General features: G+C 44.7%; 1 protein-coding gene across 3 annotated transcripts in view; it reads left to right on the top strand.

Moving 5' to 3' along the window:
• The first annotated feature begins 21 nt into the window (after positions 1 to 21).
• Positions 22 to 22,148, top strand: part of LOC137437374 (uncharacterized) — a 41,594-nt gene continuing 19,467 nt past the window's right edge. Inside the window, exons 1-4 of one of the 3 annotated variants that reach the window (XM_078766821.1) lie at positions 22 to 105; positions 5,663 to 5,732; positions 14,346 to 14,410; positions 19,878 to 20,138. In XM_078766821.1, the coding sequence (XP_078622947.1) occupies positions 19,989 to 20,138 (150 nt within the window). In that variant the 5' untranslated portion in view covers positions 22 to 105; positions 5,663 to 5,732; positions 14,346 to 14,410; positions 19,878 to 19,988. The other 2 variants (XR_013621106.1, XM_078766822.1) reach the window with 2 other exon arrangements.

Below are 22,148 nucleotides of genomic sequence, written 5' to 3'. Positions count from 1 at the left end.
GGAGCATTCCCAAAGATGGATGTTCAATTCATGGTGAGGAGCATTCCCAAAGATGGATGTTCCATTCACGGTGAGGAGCATTCCCAAAATTAGTCACGTGAAAAAGTAAGTACCCGTGTACAAGTAAGTACACGTGAAAAAGCTCCGTCTCCCTGTGCCGCCCCGTCTCCCTGTCCCGCTCCGTCTCCCTGTCCCGCTCCGGCTCCCTGTCCCGCTCCGTCTCCCTGTCCCGCTCAGTCTCCCTGTCCCGCTCAGTCTCCCTGTCCCGCTCAGTCTCTCTGTCCCGCTCAGTCTCTCTGTCCCGCTCAGTCTCCCTGTCCCGCTCAGTCTCCCTGTCCCGCTCAGTCTCCCTGTCCCGCTCAGTCTCCCTGTCTGCGGGCGACAGCTCAGTCTCTCTGTATGGAGTGGGAGGGAGAGAGCAGTGGGATTGGTAGAATATGGAGTGGGAGGGAGAGAGCAGTGGGATTGGTAGAATATGGAGTGGGAGGGAGAGAGCAGTGGGATTGGTCGAGTGAAGTATGGAGTGGAAGGGAGAGAGCAGTGGGATTGGTAGAATATGGAGTGGGAGGGAGAGAGCAGTGGGATTGGTCGAATATGGAGCGGGAGGGAGAGAGCAGTGGGATTGGTCGAATATGGAGCGGGAGGGAGAGAGCAGTGGGATTGGTCGAGTGTGGAGTGGAATGGAGAGAGCAGTGGGATTGGTCGAATATGGAGTGGGAGGGAGAGAGCAGTGGGATTGGTCGAGTGACGTATGGAGTGGAAGGGAGAGAGCAGTGGGATTGATCGAATATGGAGTGGGAGGGAGAGAGCAGTGGGATTGGTCGAGTAAAGTATGGAGTGGAAGGGAGAGAGCAGTGGGATTGGTAGAATATGGAGTGGGAGGGAGAGAGCAGTGGGATTGGTCGAGTGAAGTATGGAGTGGAAGGGAGAGAGCAGTGGGATTGGTCGAATATGGAGTGGGAGGGAGAGAGCAGTGGGATTGGTCGAGTGAAATATGGAGTGGAAGGGAGAGAGCAGTGGGATTGGTAGAATATGGAGTGGGAGGGAGAGAGCAGTTGGATTGGTAGAATATGGAGTGGGAGGGAGAGAGCAGTGGGATTGGTCGAGTGAAGTATGGAGTGGGAGGGAGAGAGCAGTGGGATTGGTAGAATATGGAGTGGGAGGGAGAGAGCAGTGGGATTGGTAGAATATGGAGTGGGAGGGAGAGAGCAGTGGGATTGGTAGAATATGGAGTGGGAGGGAGAGAGCAGTGGGATTGGTAGAATATGGAGTGGGAGGGAGAGAGCAGTGGGATTGGTAGAATATGGAGTGGGAGGGAGAGAGCAGTGGGATTGGTAGAATATGGAGTGGGAGGGAGAGAGCAGTGGGATTGGTCGAGTGAAGTATGGAGTGGAAGGGAGAGAGCAGTGGGATTGGTAGAATATGGAGTGGGAGGGAGAGAGCAGTTGGATTGGTAGAATATGGAGTGGTCTTTTGGTATAATCCTGGGTTAAATGTGCATCCACCTTTTGGTATAATCCTGGGGTAAATGTGCATCCACCTTTTGGTATAATCCTGGGTTAAACGTGCATCCACCTTTTGGTATAATCCTGGGTTAAATGTGCATCCACCTTTTGGTATAATCCTGGGGTAAATGTGCATCCATCTTTTGGTATAATCCTGGGTTAAATGTGCATCCATCTTTTGGTATAATCCTGGGTTAAATGTGTATCCACATTTTGGTATAATCCTGGGTTAAATGTGCACCACCTTTTGGTATAATCCTGGGGTAAATGTGCATCCATCTTTTGGTATAATCCTGGGTTAAATGTGTATCCACATTTTGGTATAATCCTGGGATAAATGTGCATCCACCTATTGGTATAATCCTGGGGTAAATGTGCATCCACCTTTTGGTATAATCCTGGGGTAAATGTGCATCCACCTTTTGGTATAATCCTGGTTTAAATGCGCATCCTCCTTTTGGTATAATCCTGGGTTAAATGTGCATCCACCTTTTGGTATAATCCTGGGTTAAATGTGCATCCACCTTTTGGTATAATCCTGGGGTAAATGTGCATCCATCTTTTGGTATAATCCTGGGTTAAATGTGCATCCACATTTTGGTCCAAACCTGGGTTAAATGTGCATCCACCTTTTGGTATAATCCTGGGTTAAACGTGCATCCACCTTTTGGTATAATCCTGGGTTAAATGTGCATCCACCTTTTGGTATAATCCTGGGGTAAATGTGCATCCATCTTTTGGTATAATCCTGGGTTAAATGTGCATCCATCTTTTGGTATAATCCTGGGTTAAATGTGTATCCACATTTTGGTATAATCCTGGGTTAAATGTGCACCACCTTTTGGTATAATCCTGGGGTAAATGTGCATCCATCTTTTGGTATAATCCTGGGTTAAATGTGTATCCACATTTTGGTATAATCCTGGGATAAATGTGCATCCACCTATTGGTATAATCCTGGGGTAAATGTGCATCCACCTTTTGGTATAATCCTGGGGTAAATGTGCATCCACCTTTTGGTATAATCCTGGTTTAAATGCGCATCCTCCTTTTGGTATAATCCTGGGTTAAATGTGCATCCACCTTTTGGTATAATCCTGGGTTAAATGTGCATCCACCTTTTGGTATAATCCTGGGGTAAATGTGCATCCATCTTTTGGTATAATCCTGGGTTAAATGTGCATCCACATTTTGGTCCAAACCTGGGTTAAATGTGCATCCACATTTTGGTATAATCCTGGGTTAAATGTGCATCCACCTTTTGGTATAATCCTGGTTTAAATGCGCATCCACATTTTGGTCCAAACCTGGGTTAAATGTGCATCCACATTTTGGTATAATCCTGGGGTAAATGTGCATCCACCTTTTGGTATAATCCTGGGTTAAATGTGCATCCACATTTTGGTCCAAACCTGGGTTAAATGTGCATCCACATTTTGGTATAATCCTGGGGTAAATGTGCATCCACCTTTTGGTATAATCCTGGGTTAAATGTGCATCCACCTTTTGGTATAATCCTGGTTTAAATGCGCATCCTCCTTTTGGTATAATCCTGGGTTAAATGTGCATCCACCTTTTGGTATAATCCTGGGTTAAATGTGCATCCACATTTTGGTCCAAACCTGGGTTAAATGTGCATCCACATTTTGGTATAATCCTGGGGTAAATGTGCATCCACCTTTTGGTATAATCCTGGGTTAAATGTGCATCCACCTTTTGGTATAATCCTGGTTTAAATGCGCATCCTCCTTTTGGTATAATCCTGGGTTAAACGTGCATCCACCTTTTGGTATAATCCTGGGTTAAATGTGCATCCACCTTTTGGTATAATCCTGGTTTAAATGCGCATCCTCCTTTTGGTATAATCCTGGGTTAAATGCGCATCCTCCTTTTGGTGGAAACCTGGGTTAAATGTGCATCCACCTTATGGTATAATCCTGGGTTAAATGTGCATCCTCCTTTTGGTATAATCCTGGGTTAAATGCGCATCCTCCTTTTGGTGGAAACCTGGGTTAAATGTGCATCCACCTTATGGTATAATCCTGGGTTAAATGTGCATCCTCCTTTTGGTATAATCCTGGGGTAAATGTGCATCCATCTTTTGGTATAATCCTGGGTTAAATGTGCATCCACATTTTGGTCCAAACCTGGGTTAAATGTGCATCCACATTTTGGTATAATCCTGGGTTAAATGTGCATCCACCTATTGGTATAATCCTGGGGTAAATGTGCATCCACCTTTTGGTATAATCCTGGGGGTAAATGTGCATCCACATTTTGGTATAATCCTGGGTTAAATGTGCATCCACCTTTTGGTATAATCCTGGGTTAAATGTGCATCCACCTTTTGGTATAATCCTGGGTTAAACGTGCATCCACCTTTTGGTATAATCCTGGGTTAAATGTGCATCCACCTTTTGGTATAATCCTGGGTTAAATGTGCATCCACCTTTTGGTATAATCCTGGGTTAAATGTGCATCCACCTTTTGGTATAATCCTGGGTTAAATGTGCATCCACCTTTTGGTATAATCCTGGGTTAAATGTGCATCCACCTTTTGGTATAATCCTGGGGTAAATGTGCATCCACCTTTTGGTATAATCCTGGGTTAAACGTGCATCCACCTTTTGGTATAATCCTGGGTTAAATGCGCATCCTCCTTTTTGTGGAAACCTGGGTTAAATGTGCATCCACGTTTTGGTATAATCCTGGGTTAAATGTGCATCCACCTTTTGGTATAATCCTGGGTTAAATGTGCATCCACCTTATGGTATAATCCTGGGTTAAATGCGCATCCTCCTTTTGGTGGAAACCTGGGTTAAATGTGCATCCACCTTTTGGTATAATCCTGGGTTAAATGTGCATCCACCTTTTGGTATAATCCTGGGTTAAATGTTCATCCACCTTTTGGTATAATCCTGGGTTAAACGTGCATCCACCTTTTGGTATAATCCTGGGTTAAACGTGCATCCACCTTTTGGTATAATCCTGGGTTAAATGTGCATCCACCTTTTGGTATAATCCTGGGTTAAATGTGCATCCACCTTTTGGTATAATCCTGGGTTAAATGTGCATCCACCTTTTGGTGTAATCCTGGGTTAAATGTGCATCCACCTTTTGGTATAATCCTGCGGTAAATGTGCTTCCACCTTTTGGTGGAAACCTGGGTTAAATGTGCATCCATCTTTTGGTATAAGCCTGGGTTAAACGTGCATCCACCTTTTGGTGGAAACCTGGGTTAGACGTGCATCCACATTTTTGTCCAAATCTGGGTTAAATGTGCATCCACCTTTTGGTATAATCCTGGGTTAAATTTGCATCCACCTTTTGGTATAAACCTGGGTTTAAACGTGCATCCACCTTATGGTGGAAACCTGGGTTAAATGTGCATCCACCTTTTGGTATAAACCTGGGTTTAAACGTGCATCCACCTTATGGTGGAAACCTGGGTTAGACGTGCATCTACCTTTTGGTGGAAACCTGGGTTAGACGTGCATCTACCTTTTGGTGGAAACCTGGGTTAAACGTGCATCCACCTTTTGGTATAATCCTGGTTTAAATGTGCATCCACCTTTTGGTATAATCCTGGATTAAACGTGCATCCACCTTTTGGTATAATACTGGTTTAAATGTGCATCCACCTGTTGGTATAATCCTGGGTGAAACGTGCATCCACCTTTTGGTATAATCCTGGGTTAAACGTGCATCCACCTTTTGGTATAAACCTGGGTTAAACGTACATCTACCTTTTGGTGGAAACCTGGGTTAGACGTGCATCCACTTTTTGGTCCAAACTACCCAATGGGAAAAGGCAGGACTGGCAAGCAGGCCACCCAACAGGTCTATGGCAATAATTGCAGATGGAGACACCAAACTTTCACAGGGCTTTGTAGAAAACCAGTTGGTATTTCCACTTGTAAAACAAACTTCCTGTCCTTTGATCCCACCTTGGTCATGCCCTGCCAGCTCATCAATATCTGACTCCTTCCCATTTATGGGTCCACTTAAGGCAGATCCCACACTCCGTAGCCCTATTTATATGGACTACATAATGTAGAAGAAAGAATACTTCAAAACAAATCATTACATTGGAATCGTATAGCACTTTGTCTGCTTAAGAAACCACATTCATTTGTGTTCTTGCATCATGTTTGCAGAAATATCGACAATACTTGGCAGGAATCCTGGCTCCTCCATATGGAGCGATGGAGATGATACCGAACAGGAGTAAGGAGACCCTTTTTAATCTTTCACGTTCAATTCCTACAGCTCTACATGATAATTTGTTGTAATATATTTCGGAACTTATAAAAGACGTTTGTCGTGATGCTTCTCTTCTATGAGCTAATGATTATGTACACTCTAGAATTTTTTTTCTTCAAGTATTCCCACAACACAACAACAACAACATGCATTTTAAGGCCATGTTCCCTGCTAGAGCGGAAGTATTCCCACAAGGCGATGTAATATACACAACATGTCGTCGCACACCACTCCTGTCCTAACACTTCCTTTTTTGAGTTTTTAGCTGCGACGAGCATCTCTATGAGAGGACCGCGTTGTTGTTCTTGTTGTTGGGGTGCCTTTTTGAAAAGCGCATGCGCATACACTCGGACTTCCCCTACCGACCAAGCCCGTTTCAAATTATCCCTCTGCCACCCAGAATTAACATTAATAAATAACATTAATGAATTAAGATTAACATTAACAGAAATAACATTCACGTCCATACATTATATGTAATCAGTTGATGAAGCATGATGCGTCGCAAAACAAAGGACAAGACCAGAACTGAAAGACAAAAAGACGCTGGTGCATGCGTATAATTTAATGACTGGTCGAATTTGGTAGCGCATATTGCAACGGATATCCTCATGATTCTACACGTCGCAGCTGGTGATCACACTGTGGTCATTTTTCTCTTGTTTTTTAAAAGTATTTCCGCAAGGTGATGTAATGCACACACAGTGTCACTGCACACCACACCACTCATGCACTAACACTTTCTTTTTTGAGATTTTTTTTTTTGGTATTCCCGCAAGGTGATGTAATATATACACCATGTTGTCGCACACCATTCATGCACTAACACTTCGTTTTTGAGTTTTTTTTTTAGTATTCTCTCAAGGTGATGTAATATATTGTTGTGAATATGAGAATGTGTTTTTTTTATTTTGTGGTGGTGGTAAAATGTTGTAAAAGGTTGTTGTAAAAGGTTGTTGTAAAATATCACCCCTCCTCCCTCCGTTGTGGTTGTATAAAGGTCAAAGGGCGTTCCCGTAGTTAGTCCATAGAAAAACATACATGTAGGTCACGATATATCTTTTCTTTTGATAGTTATCTCTTATTCTGTGTATTAGCGTAAGGCTGTGTCTTCCATTAATTGAAATACTCCATTGCACCAGTGAAAGAGAATAGATCCCCTTCCATTCCCATCCCCAAAAATCCCCATTTCCTTCACATCCCCCCTTTCGTGATTGCCGACCCTCGATTGCCATATTACCTCCCCTCTCGTCATTGCTGAGCCTCGATTCCCAATCACCTCCCCTCCAATAACCGCCAGTGACCACGAGGCTCGAGTCAGGGAAGAAAGGCGTGTCTCCACCTCGTCAGAGGAGGGGAGGGGCGCGCCCGCCCGTCGTCGTCCGGGGCGGAGCCCGAGGGTCGCGCGACCAACCAGGGCCGCGGTGAGTGACCCGGTAGGTGTGCCCTCGGAGTCGGCGGCTTGATTTCACCGGAGGTGATAAAAGCGACTGTAAGGGACTGCTTTATGAGAGAGGCCTTGGAGATGAGCATGAGATGAGAAGAGAAGAGAAGAAGAAAGAGAGTTGCAAGGAGTTGGTCACAGTCGGTTGCCAGAGAGAGAAGTCGGTGGTGAGGAGTGAGAGAAGCAAGAAAGAGTTGAGGGTTGAGGGACCAGACGAGTGAGACAAGTCCTGGGAACGCAGCGGACGGAGGCCGCCGCAGCCGCGACACCCGACCGCCAAAGGGGGCCTGAACGGCGGTTCGGAGCAGGGCCGAAACGGAACGGCGGCTGCTGAACGCGCCGGTTGTGCTGCAAGACCCCCCCTTGGACCTTTCCTCTCCCGCCAGCCATCCACCTTCTGCCATCCCTGGCATTCCCCGTGTGAGTCGTCTTTGTTTGTTCTGTCCTGGGTAATAAGTTAAGTCTGTAGATAAGCTAAATTTGCACTGTGTCACCTGCGTTTTGTCCTTGTAAATAAACTTAATTGCTTCTTGTTGCTTGTGTGTAAATAGTAGAAATAAATTCAGTAGTATTGTCAAACCTTTTTGTCTCCGTTTTCCTCTTGCATTGCGTCGTTTTTGTCTTTTCCCCTCATTGAGCAGCTACGGTGCGATACGGCCAAAGTCTGGGTGAATCGGGTGAGTGTTGTTAGGTCGCGGTTCTAAACCACCGCTCGGTCTATAACATCTAACCGCGATCTATAACAATTGGTAGTCAGGAGATGGGATTCGAACCTGGGACTAAATTTATTTAGCCCAAATTTTGGACACCAATTGTGTTAGTACGATAACAATTGGTGTCGGGGAGTGAGATCGACCCGGAGCGCGCTTCACGCGCTCAAAATTATAAAATACCGAAATTTGTTTTTTTTTTAAAGCAAAACTCGAATTTTGAAATCGCGCCATGGCTGTTCAAGGCGACGGGATGCCGGTGGGAGAGATAGACGGGGTAGAATCGACCCAGGACTTAGGAAAAAAAATGGTGGAGGAGAGTAAAGAAGGTGTGGTTGAGGGTGTATCAGGTGCACAAAATGGCAGCCTCGCGCACGTGGTTGAGGGGGCAGCTGCGGCCGCACCCTTTGTACAACCAACGGTGGTCCAAATGCAAGCCTTCATGGCGCAATTCGCCGAGATGCTGAGAGACGGGGAGAAATTGGGAAACCAAATGGAAGCAATAACGAACAAATTGGGAAACCAAATTGAAGCAACAACGAACGGAATGAGGGCCGATAGAGAGGCACGGGAGCAGAGGGACAGAGACCGCAAGTTGGGCGAAAGGGTCCCAGGGGTGCACGAGGAGGTAACGCGAGTCGAAAAGCGCTGGTTGAGCGAAGCGGAGGAAAGCACGGGTACAATGACGGGGGTAGAAATCGCGACCCGGGGCTTGGAAAAGCCGGCGACCGATGAGGTAGAGGGAATTTTATTAAAGCCAACGGTCGTCGAGGTGAGTACAGAAAAAGCGGAAGAGGGAATAATTAAAATTGAAGAGATGACGGAGGTAGCCCGGGAATTGCAGGGAGAAATGGATTATGTACAAGGTCTGTGTTCAAATCATGATGTGGTGCTCACTAACCAAATAAAGAGTTTGCAGGTGGCAAAGGAGGGGCGGAGACGAAGTACGGAGGTGAGTGGCAATGTATATGATGTGAGGAAAGCTTCAGTCGGCTTGGGGATTGGTTTGGATCCGGGTGTTCGTGAAAGGCCGTTGGTGAAGTGTGTGACAGGTCAGGTGTGCGAAAAAAGAGGTGTGCGAGAATGTCCGACCATGGGGTGTGTGAGGAAAAAGTGCACGCCGAGGAGTGAGTGTGCCGTCAGGAGTGAGCCGGTCGAGGCGCGTGTGCGAGGGGGTACATGGAAGCGCGGTGTGGTGAGTGTTACGGAGGAAGTAACGAGAGAGTGTACACCTGTGGTGAGTGTTACGGAGGAAGTAACGAGAGAGTGTACACCTGTGGTGAGTGTTACGGAGGAAGTAACGAGAGAGTGTACACCTGTGGTGAGTGTTACAGAGGATGTAACGAGAAAGTGTACGTCTGTGGTGAGTGTTACGGAGGAAGTAACGAGAGAGTGTACACCTGTGGTGAGTGTTACAGAGGATGTAACGAGAAAGTGTACGTCTGTGGTGAGTGTTACGGAGGAAGTAACGAGAGAGTGTACACCTGTGGTGAGTGTTACGGAGGAAGTAACGAGAGAGTGTACACCTGTGGTGAGTGTTACGGAGGAAGTAACGAGAGAGTGTACACCTGTGGTGAGTGTTACAGAGGATGTAACGAGAAAGTGTACGTCTGTGGTGAGTGTTACGGAGGAAGTAACGAGAGAGTGTACACCTGTGGTGAGTGTTACGGAGGAAGTAACGAGAGAGTGTACACCTGTGGTGGGTGTTACGGAGGAAGTAACGAGAGAGTGTACACCTGTGGTGAGTGTTACGGAGGAAGTAACGAGAGAGTGTACACCTGTGGTGAGTGTTACAGAGGATGTAACGAGAAAGTGTACGTCTGTGGTGAGTGTTACAGAGGGTGTAACGGGAGAGTGTGCGCGAGAGGTATGGTGTGTAACAGGGAGAGCGTTGGTGGAATGTACGGACGGCGTTGGAACGCCAGGTTTTGTGAGGGTGAAAGGGGTAGCGTATGCTTGTAAGCATGCAAGTAAACTTAGTAAAGCATCGACGGTAACCAGGTTAGCGGTTAGGGCGACGGATAGCCGATGCGAGCGCTCGGTGCGAGGGGGGGTGCTTTGTTGGGTGCGAGGCCCGGCGCGGGTCGATGCTGCGTCGCTTCTCTTCGAAGCGTCGTTGCCGATTCGGGCTTGGCCCCGCCCCGCACGGTCGAGTCCGGGCTTTGTCGGGCGAGGCGACCGGTCCGGTTCAAGGGCGAGTGGGAGGAGGCGGAACGGTGCCCCCTCGTGGGGACGGGGTTCCGACCGGGGGAGATGGAGCCATCGGGCCCGGGACCGCAAGGTGCCGCGCCGAGATGGTGCGTGGAATCTCGGTCCAACCAGACCACCTCCCTTGAACCGAAAGCCGGACGGATTCAACCTGCAGGCGACCAAACCACCCGAATTCATTGCTCGGCTTTGCGAAACCGAGTTTAATGATGTCATGGCGCACCGAGAGGATGTAATAAGTAGACGGACGATAGTGATAGTGATTTAAAACGAAATTTAGAAAAGTGAATGGAATTGGCAGTAAATGGAAAATTTTTGAATTGTTGGATTTGGACGAGCGAAATTGGTAGTGAGAGACCCCCGATGTGGTGGGATGGCAAATCCACCATCCCTCACAGATGGGGGCAAAGGAGCAATAGTTTATGGGGTGTATGGCAGTGAAAACTAGCCCGGGTGGGTTAGGATATGGTGTGTAGGGATCTAGCGAGGATTGACATTAGGTGACGTTAAGTTTAGTTAGTGACTGATACCTGTAGTAGGGACGCAGGTAGATTAGAATGGATGATAATGACGTGGGAGCGCAATAGTTTAAAGGGACGACTGGGAAGCGCAAGTTTCAGAGGGGAGTAGTTAGCTGAGATGATGCCGTGTGTGTGAGGATTGAACAGGTGAGAATGGAACAGGTGTGATTGCACAGGTGTGCAACTGAACAGGTGAGTGGAGCAGTGTATGAGGGAGTAGTGGTGATTGCGTGTTGCGTTGACCAAATGGTCCAGGAAGAGGAGGAGGGTGCAGGTGGCACCAGGTAGGATTGCACAGGTGTGCAACGACAGGTGAATGAAAGACAGGTGTATGGAATAAATGGTCTGGAGGATTGGAATGGATGGTCGTGGAGTGAGTATGGTGGAAATTGTGGAGTGGAGTGGATGGTGCGAAGGTGTGAATGGGGGAAGAGTGGACCCCCCATCACGGATACCCGGGGCGGGTAGTGTAAAGTGTGTTAAAATCATTTAGAGGATAGTTAGGATGAAGGATCTCCTCGCACCATCTGCATCCACTCACCTGAGGTGACAGGTACTCCACACCATGCCATGTTTAATTATTTTTACTGTGCAAATGTTTGGAATGTGAGACGCATCATGACGTGGGTGTGACATTGTGCGTAATTCCATCTCTTCCTCCTTATGAGGATTGATGATGAATTGATGATGGCAAATTTTTGAAGTAGAGGGATTGTGGTGACGAATTTGATATAGGGGAAATATGGGGAAGACGTGACAGTAGTGACGAATTGGTAATGTGTAGGTTTTGTACATAGGGGGTAAGGGCAAGGGTGGGCTAGGTAACAGGGGGGTGACGTACGGTAGGGACGAGCTTTCTCACTTCGCCCTCCGTACGCATTTCGCCTTGCATTGCCTTTTTGATGTGTACCCTTGAGACCTTACCCCTCGCTCATCTGTCTTGTCCCCCCTTTTTGTCTCCCACATGAGGACCTGAGCGCCGTTGGGCGCCGAGGGGAGCGTGCGTGGGTCGGCCATTGTGCGCCCGAAATTCCCAGAACCAGCTGTCTGCATCGATGCACCACATTATGGACCACATGTCAGTGGCCGAGCACCACTTATGGACCCCATGGGTTGGGGCATGGCCCCTCTGCTGGAACCAGCCATGAGGGCCCGAAATCTTGCTGGCGGACCTTGGCCACAGGGCACCAATGCCCCACAGGTGAACCATACACATAGTCGGCCTGGTGGGCCATAAATAAATAAAAAGGACACATTGGGTGCAAGTTTTATTGAAAATAGGCCGCCAGTAAGCAAAGCAAAGAAAATGACAACAACTGGAAGAAATAATGATAACCAGCAGAGGGAGCCGAAGAGCAAGAGACACCTGCAGGGTTGGGTTTGTTGGTTTTATTTTATTCATTGAACAATGGTGACTGCACCGATTGGTGCTTGGGTGTGTATTGGTGCGTTTTTGGGTGCTTTAATGGTGCATTGATGCAGAGCAGACTGTCCTCCCCCCAGAAAGAACAATTACAGGTCCTGGGTTAGTTTTGTAAATAAAAATAGCGTCAATTGTAAATAATGCTTCCCACCGTCAGTGTGTAGTTTGAAGACCATTCCGCAATTCGGTTAACTGTGGGCGTAAGTCTGTTAGGCAGGGTGCAATGGAGCAGCGGGACACATTTATTTATGTTTTAAAACTGTCGCACTCAGGGTCAGGCTAAAAGTAGAGGGAACTACACCTACATGCCACACTAAGGTAAAAGTAATAGGCCCGGGACGTGCCTAAGGGGAGGAGGGTGCAGTGTTGTGAATATGAGAATGTGTTTTTTTTATTTTGTGGTGGTGGTAAAATGTTGTAAAAGGTTGTTGTAAAAGGTTGTTGTAAAATATCACCCCTCCTCCCTCCGTTGTGGTTGTATAAAGGTCAAAGGGCGTTCCCGTAGTTAGTCCATAGAAAAACATACATGTAGGTCACGATATATCTTTTCTTTTGATAGTTATCTCTTATTCTGTGTATTAGCGTAAGGCTGTGTCTTCCATTAATTGAAATACTCCATTGCACCAGTGAAAGAGAATAGATCCCCTTCCATTCCCATCCCCAAAAATCCCCATTTCCTTCACATCCCCCCTTTCGTGATTGCCGACCCTCGATTGCCATATTACCTCCCCTCTCGTCATTGCTGAGCCTCGATTCCCAATCACCTCCCCTCCAATAACCGCCAGTGACCACGAGGCTCGAGTCAGGGAAGAAAGGCGTGTCTCCACCTCGTCAGAGGAGGGGAGGGGCGCGCCCGCCCGTCGTCGTCCGGGGCGGAGCCCGAGGGTCGCGCGACCAACCAGGGCCGCGGTGAGTGACCCGGTAGGTGTGCCCTCGGAGTCGGCGGCTTGATTTCACCGGAGGTGATAAAAGCGACTGTAAGGGACTGCTTTATGAGAGAGGCCTTGGAGATGAGCATGAGATGAGAAGAGAAGAGAAGAAGAAAGAGAGTTGCAAGGAGTTGGTCACAGTCGGTTGCCAGAGAGAGAAGTCGGTGGTGAGGAGTGAGAGAAGCAAGAAAGAGTTGAGGGTTGAGGGACCAGACGAGTGAGACAAGTCCTGGGAACGCAGCGGACGGAGGCCGCCGCAGCCGCGACACCCGACCGCCAAAGGGGGCCTGAACGGCGGTTCGGAGCAGGGCCGAAACGGAACGGCGGCTGCTGAACGCGCCGGTTGTGCTGCAAGACCCCCCCTTGGACCTTTCCTCTCCCGCCAGCCATCCACCTTCTGCCATCCCTGGCATTCCCCGTGTGAGTCGTCTTTGTTTGTTCTGTCCTGGGTAATAAGTTAAGTCTGTAGATAAGCTAAATTTGCACTGTGTCACCTGCGTTTTGTCCTTGTAAATAAACTTAATTGCTTCTTGTTGCTTGTGTGTAAATAGTAGAAATAAATTCAGTAGTATTGTCAAACCTTTTTGTCTCCGTTTTCCTCTTGCATTGCGTCGTTTTTGTCTTTTCCCCTCATTGAGCAGCTACGGTGCGATACGGCCAAAGTCTGGGTGAATCGGGTGAGTGTTGTTAGGTCGCGGTTCTAAACCACCGCTCGGTCTATAACATCTGGTGATGTAATATATACACCATGTCGTCGCACACCACTCATGCACTAAAACATCCTTTTTTGAGTTTGTTTTTTTCATATTCCTGCAAAGTGATGTAATATATACACCATGTCGTCGCACACCACTCATGCACTAAAACATCCTTTTTTGAGTTTGTTTTTTTCATATTCCTGCAAAGTGATGTAATATACACACCATGTCGTCACACACCACTCATGCACTAACACCTCCTTTTTTTCATAGCAACATAGCACAAGCAATATGTTATCAAGTGATTTCTCCATTCAAATTCCCTTGTTTGTGATTATCTCATGGCAACGTCCTTTGTAAAAACAAACTTAAATCCGTTTCTTTCACAATTTGCTAGCTACATTTTAATTTGCATTCATTATTATTACATTAAGGAGTCCCTCTTTCTTGACCTTCTGACAATAAGAATCATCCTTTGTGCCAGTGACTGTTGTACACACCTGTCTTGTTGCACCATTCAGGGAGCTGCTGGTCTTCAAACAAAACTTTGAGCTCGTTGTAACGTTTGCTCGAGCTCAAAAAAGGAAAAAGGCTGATTGAATGTTCCAATATTAATTGATCGTTCATGTTTAATTCCTTTGTAGGACTTGTTGATAAAGACCAAATGAAAAGCAACGATCTACATGCATTACCCACACACTCTGGCAAGGTATGTTAGGTGTAAAGGCTGATTTATGCTTCTGCAAACATGCACGGGTGTCGCCCGCAGACGTCCGCATGGGTGTTTGCCAACTTACTTGCATGTAACGTTAACGCGTGCAGTACGGGGCAGTGTCACATTTACTAAAACTAAAGAATGTACAGAAAATGGAGAAGCACCCAGAAATGGAAACCCGTTTCCACCTCCAGTAAAAGTGTAAACATTCTGTTTGAATGTTTTGGTTCTTTGTTTTAGTTCCGGATTTGGGTCTGGGCCCAACCCTCAATGCTACCAGATATACTTCCCTGCTCAACCAATCAGCGTTTGTTTGACGCACATGACCACAGCTACGTGCGACGCATTGTTGAGATTTTGGAGGGGTGCGCATCGACCCCTCGGCGAGCCTATGCGGGCTACGGTTACCCATAAACCCCTTCTCTGCATAGCTATGCAGAGACGCTTACGTGCATCTTCGTAGAAGCATAACTCCGGCTTATGTGATCATTGTCTCAATAAACCAACAAAAAAAAGATAATTCATTCAGAAATACGGATTGATTAATTCCTTCGGAATTAAAGATCGATTAATTTTCTCAGAAATACAGATTGATCAATTCGCTCAGAAATAGAGAGAGATTCATTACCCCAGAATTAGAGATAGATTAATTACCCCAGAATTAGAGATAGATTAATTACCCCAGAATTAGAGATAGATTCATTACCCCAGAATTAGAGATAGATTAAATCCCACATAATTGGAGAAAGATTAATTACTGTACCCCAGAATTGGAGATAGATTAAATCCCCCATAATTAGAGATGGATTAATTCCCCCACAATTAGAGATAGATTAAATCCCCCATAATTAGAGATAGATTAAATCCCCCAGAATTAGAGATAGATTAAATCCCCCAGAATTAGAGATAGATTAAATCCCCCAGAATTAGAGATAGATTAAATCCCCCAGAATTAGAGAAAGATTAAATCCCACATAATTAGAGAAAGATTAATTACCCCAGAATTAGAGATAGATTAAATCCCCCAGAATTAGAGATAGATTAAATCCCCCAGAATTAGAGATAGATTTAATCTCCCAGAATTAGAGATAGATTAAATCCCCCAGAATTAGAAATTGATTCATTCCCCTGTAATTAGAGATAGATTAAATCCCCCAGAATTAGAGATCGATTAAATCCCCCAGAATTAGAGATAGATTAAATCTCCCAGAATTAGAGATAGATTAAATCCCCCAGAATTAGAGAAAGATTAAATCCCACATAATTAGAGAAAGATGAATTACCCCAGAATTAGAGATAGATGAAATCCCCCAGAATTAGAGATAGATTAAATCCCCCAGAATTAGAGAGATTAAATCCCACATAATTAGAGAAAGATGAATTACCCCAGAATTAGAGATAGATTAATTACCCCAGAATTAGAGATAGATTAAATCCCACATAATTGGAGAAAGATGAATTTCCCCAGAATTAGAGATAGATTAAATCTCCCAGAATTAGAGATAGATTAAATCCCACATAATTAGAGAAAGATTAAATCTCCCAGAATTAGAGATAGATTAAATCCCTCATAATTAGAGAAAGATGAATTACCCCAGAATTAGAGAAAGATTAATTACCCCAGAATTAGAGATAGATTAAATCTCCCAGAATTAGAGATAGATTAAATCCCCCAGAATTAAATCCCCCAGATTAAATCCCCCAGAATTAGAGATAGATTAAGTGCCCCAGAATAAATCCCCCAGAATTAATTCCCCCACAATTAGAGATAGATTAAATCCCCCAGAATTAAAGAAAGATTAAATACCCCAGAATTAGAGAAAGACTAAATCCCCCAGAATTAGAGAAAGATTCAATCCCCCCAGAATTAGAGAAAGATTAAATTCCCCAGAAGGAGAGATAGATTAAATCACCCAGAATTAGAGAAAGATTAAATCCCCCAGAATTAGAGATAGATTAAATCCCCCAGAATTAAATCCCCCAGATTAAATCCCCCAGAATTAGACATAGATTAAATCTCCCAGAATTAGAGTTAGATTAAATCCCCCAGAATTAGAGAAAGATTAAATCCCACATAATTAGAGAAAGATTAATTACCCCAGAATTAGAGATAGATTAAATCTCCCAGAATTAGAGATATATTAAATCCCCCAGAATTAAATCCCCCAGATTAAATCCCCCAGAATTAGAGATAGATTAAATCCCCCAGAATTAAATCCCCCAGAATTAAAGAAAGATTAAATCCCCCAGAATTAGAGAAAGACTAAAGCCCCCAGAATTAGAGAAAGATTCAATCCCCCCAGAATTAGAGAAAGATTAAATTCCCCAGAAGTAGAGATAGATTAAATCCCCTAGAATTACAGATAGATGAATTCCCCCACAATTAGAGATAGATTAAATCCCCCAGAATTAGAGATAGATTCATTCCCCCGCAACTAGAGATAGATTAAATCCCCCAGAATTACAGATAGATTAAATCCCCCAGAATTAGAGACAGATTAAATCTCCCAGAATTAGAGATAGATTAAATCCCCCAGAATTAGAGAAAGATTAAATCCCACATAATTAGAGAAAGATTAATTACCCCAGAATTAGAGATAGATTAAATCCCCCAGAATTAGAGATAGATTAAATCCCCCAGAATTAGAGATAGATTAAATCCCCCAGAATTAGAGATAGATTAAATCCCCCAGAATTAGAGAAAGATTAAATCCCACATAATTAGAGAAAGATTAATTACCCCAGAATTAGAGATAGATTAAATCCCCCAGAATTAGAGATAGATTAAATCCCCCAGAATTAGAGATAGATTTAATCTCCCAGAATTAGAGATAGATTAAATCGCCCAGAATTAGAAATTGATTCATTCCCCTGTAATTAGAGATAGATTAAATCCCCCAGAATTAGAGATCGATTAAATCCCCCAGAATTAGAGATAGATTAAATCTCCCAGAATTAGAGATAGATTAAATCCCCCAGAATTAGAGAAAGATTAAATCCCACATAATTAGAGAAAGATGAATTACCCCAGAATTAGAGATAGATGAAATCCCCCAGAATTAGAGATAGATTAAATCCCCCAGAATTAGAGAGATTAAATCCCACATAATTAGAGAAAGATGAATTACCCCAGAATTAGAGATAGATTAATTACCCCAGAATTAGAGATAGATTAAATCCCACATAATTGGAGAAAGATGAATTTCCCCAGAATTAGAGATAGATTAAATCTCCCAGAATTAGAGATAGATTAAATCCCACATAATTAGAGAAAGATTAAATCTCCCAGAATTAGAGATAGATTAAATCCCTCATAATTAGAGAAAGATGAATTACCCCAGAATTAGAGAAAGATTAATTACCCCAGAATTAGAGATAGATTAAATCTCCCAGAATTAGAGATAGATTAAATCCCCCAGAATTAAATCCCCCAGATTAAATCCCCCAGAATTAGAGATAGATTAAGTGCCCCAGAATAAATCCCCCAGAATTAATTCCCCCACAATTAGAGATAGATTAAATCCCCCAGAATTAAAGAAAGATTAAATACCCCAGAATTAGAGAAAGACTAAATCCCCCAGAATTAGAGAAAGATTCAATCCCCCCAGAATTAGAGAAAGATTAAATTCCCCAGAAGGAGAGATAGATTAAATCACCCAGAATTAGAGAAAGATTAAATCCCCCAGAATTAGAGATAGATTAAATCCCCCAGAATTAAATCCCCCAGATTAAATCCCCCAGAATTAGACATAGATTAAATCTCCCAGAATTAGAGTTAGATTAAATCCCCCAGAATTAGAGAAAGATTAAATCCCACATAATTAGAGAAAGATTAATTACCCCAGAATTAGAGATAGATTAAATCTCCCAGAATTAGAGATATATTAAATCCCCCAGAATTAAATCCCCCAGATTAAATCCCCCAGAATTAGAGATAGATTAAATCCCCCAGAATTAATTCCCCCACAATTATAGATATATTAAATCCCCCAGAATTAAAGAAAGATTAAATCCCCCAGAATTAGAGAAAGACTAAAGCCCCCAGAATTAGAGAAAGATTCAATCCCCCCAGAATTAGAGAAAGATTAAATTCCCCAGAAGTAGAGATAGATGAAATCCCCCAGAATTAGAGAGACGAAATCCCCCAGAATTAGAGAAATATTAAATCCTCCAGAATTAGAGACAGATTAAATCCCCAGAATTAGTGAAAGATTAATTCCCCCACAATTAGACATAGATTAAATGCCCCCGAATTAGAGATAGATTCATTCCCCCACAATTAGAGATAGATTAAATCCCCCAAAATTAGAGATAGATTAAATCCCCCAAAATTAGAGATAGATTAAATCCTCCAGAATTAAATCCCCCAGATTAAATCCCCCAGAATTAGAGATAGATTAAATCCCCCAGAATTAATTCCCCCAAAATTAGAGATAGATTAATTCCCTCAGAATTAGAGACAGATTAAATCCCCTAGAATTAGAGAAAGATGAATTCCCCCACAATTAGAGATAGATTACATCCCCCAGAATTAGAGATAGATTCATTCCCCCGCAACTAGAGATAGATTAAATCCCCCAGAATTACAGATAGATTAAATCCCCCAGAATTAGAGACAGATTAAATCCCCCAGAATTAGAGATAGATTAAATCCCCCAGAATTAGAGAAAGATTAAATCCCACATAATTAGAGAAAGATTAAATCCCCCAGAATTAGAGATCGATTAAATCCCCCAGAATTAGAGATAGATTAAATTCCCCAGAATTAGAGATAGATTAAATCCCCCAGAATTAGAGATAGATTAAATCCCTCAGAATTAGAGATAGATTAAATCTCCCAGAATTAGAGATAGATTAAATCCCCCAGAATTAGAAATAGATTCATTCCCCTGCAATTAGAGAAAGATTAATTACCCCAGAATTAGAGATAGATTAAATCCTCCAGAATTAGAGATAGATTAAATCCCCCAGAATTGCAGATAGATTAAATCCCCCAGAATTAGAGAAAGATTAAATCCCACATAATTAGAGGTAGATTAAATACCCCAGAATTAGAGATCGATTAAATCCCCCAGAATTAGAGATAGATTAAATCTCCCAGAATTAGAGATATTTAGATCGGACGAACCGATCGAACCCATCTATGAGACTATGGACTCTCCCGACGCTCCCATCGCCGAAAGTCTACCGACCCTCCCCTCACCGAGTCTACCAGGGCCCGACGACTTGGCGTTACACCCTTCGTCACCCGACCCTGGTTGACACCGCTAGGGGCGCGACTATAAGACCCGCTGCTGCGGACGGTGCTCCGAGACTTCTCCTGTGACACGTTACATCTGGTAGACTCGCTAACGGTACGCCAGCATAGAATATTCAGCTTGCTTACATTGCTTACATTGAATGTTATGAATGGTCCCATGTGATGCCATATCTTATGCTTATTGCATTTCCTGCATTACAGGATGATGTCATGATCTAAATGGAATTAAACCAGAAGTTGGACTAAAGTTGTGTGGACCTGATTGGTTTTCCACAACACTCAGGTGGATCGACGACAACCGTTGACTACCTGATGGTGCGTAGGCGAGATATGGGGCACCTCCGGGACACAAAGGTGATCCCGGGGGAGGAGGCTGTTTCACAGCACCACTTGGTTGTCTGCGACATGAGGGTGAAAGGTGCGAGGAGAGCTCGGCGGGTGAAGTACCAACCGAGAATGAAGGTGTGGAGGTTGAAAGAGGTGCCAGTAAGGGAGGCATTAAAAGAGAGGCTGAGTAGGGTAGAGGCTGATGTGGTTGAGCTTGAAAGTGATTGGATGTCAATGAAAGATAGTCTGTTGGGAGCCGGTGGTGAGGTATGTGGATGGACAAAAGGACCACCGAGGCACTTGGGAACATGGTGGTGGGATGATGAAGTTGGAAAGAGGATTGACGAGAAGAGGAAGAAGTTCAAGGAGTGGCAGAAGGCGAAGGGTACGGGAGCAGAAAAAGCAGAGCATGAAAGTTATAAGGCAGTCAAGAAGGCTGCAAAGAAAGAGGTAGCAAAGGCTATAAGGCAGCCAAGAAGGCTGCAAAGAAAGAGGTAGCAAAGGCACAGGAGGCATGCAGGAAAATGTTCGGAGAACGCTTGGATTCGGAAGAGGGTCAGAGAGCGGTATTCAGGATTGCAAAGCAGATAGCGAAAGAGAGGTGTGATGTGATGGGGGTGAGTTGCTTGGGACAAATCGTTGTGGACCCAGATGGAATTAAAGGAAGACGGAAGAGATGTATGGAAATGCTGTTGAATGCAGAGAATGAATGGCATGGCAACATAGAGAGTAACCCAGTTTTAGGACCGGCAGAGAAGATAACTGAGAAGGAAGTTGAGGAAGCGATAAAAGCAATGAAGAGTAGAAAAGCAGGAGGGCTGACGGGAGTTGTGGGAGATGTGTTGAAGGCAGCAGGAAGTTGGGGTGTGAAGAGAATGACAGAGATCTGTAATCTGGTGGTGAAAGAAGGCCGCATTCCAGTGGATTGGGAACTGAGTACCCTCGTCCCTCTATACAAGGGGAAAGGTGACCCTCTGGAGTGTGGCTCGTACCGAGCGATAAAGTTATTGGAGCATGGAATGAAGGTATTGGAAAGGGTGTTGGAGAGGAGGATAAGGAAGAAAGTGCAGATCGACGAAATGCAGTTTTGGATTTATGCCAGGAAGAGGAACGACAGACGCGCTTTTTATTGTGAGGCAGTTGCAGGAGAAGTACATGGAGAAGAGGAAGAAGCTGTTTCTTGGGTTTGTTGATCTGGAGGAAGCATTCGATAGGGTTCCACACGAAGTATTGACACGGGCATTGAGGAAGTTAGGAGTGGAGGAATGGTTGATCAGAGTAGTGATGGCAATGTACAAAAGAGCGCGTACAGCTGTAAGGATGAAGGATGGGAACAGTGGTGAGTTTGAGGTGAAGGTGGGAGCGCATCAGGGGTCGGTACTAAGGTCACTACTATTTGTAGCTGTGATGGAGGTGCTGGCTCAGAACGTAAAGGAGGGTTTTTTTTGGGGGGGGTGGGGGTTTGTTTTTTTGTTTACAGAATCGAGGCTTGTGAAAGAGCTAACATTTATTTCACAAACAAATCTAACAAACAAAATATATAAAAAGAGGGAGCAGTAGACAAGATGGGGAGAGAAGGGGAAGCACACAAACACAACATTTGAGAGCAGGGACATCGGGAGATGTGTGGGAGGGAGAGGGCTTGGGGGGAGGAGGCGTGGGAAGGGGGGGGGGGGGTGGGAGAAGTATAAAACACAAGTACACCAAGGACTTCCAGCACAGAAGTTGGTATTTCAAAAAAGTGGATTTGGGGTGAAATTAGCAGGGGTAGAAAAGATCAAGGTTTTGGATGGGGGAAGATAAGAGATGGTGGTGAACAGCTGTTTTAAAGACCTGGAGGGAGGAGTGGGATTGAAGAGAGTGAGGGAGTTTGTTCCAGAGGCAGGAGAAAAGAGGAATGAAGGAGTGAAGGTGAGCAGAGTCTTGATTTTGGCAGTTTAACCATAAGAGGGTTGCAGGCAGATCTTGTGCGACCTGCAGGAATATTTGGGGGACAGAGCCCAGAGACAGCTGGGAGGGCAAGGCCGGAGAGGAGTCGGTAGAAGACGGAAAGACCACCAACCTGCCGGCGGTGAGTGAGTGAATGGCCCTTGGAGTTAGCTTCATCGCGGGAGATTCCAATGATTCTGAACGCTTTGGTTTCAA

The sequence above is a fragment of the Myxine glutinosa genome, chromosome 12 (assembly GCF_964187855.1).
Source record: "Myxine glutinosa chromosome 12, kmMyxGlut1.1, whole genome shotgun sequence".
NCBI classification, from domain to species: Eukaryota; Metazoa; Chordata; class Myxini; order Myxiniformes; family Myxinidae; genus Myxine; species Myxine glutinosa.
Note: the sequence above shows the minus strand (reverse complement) of the source record. Positions and strands in the feature narration are given on the sequence as shown.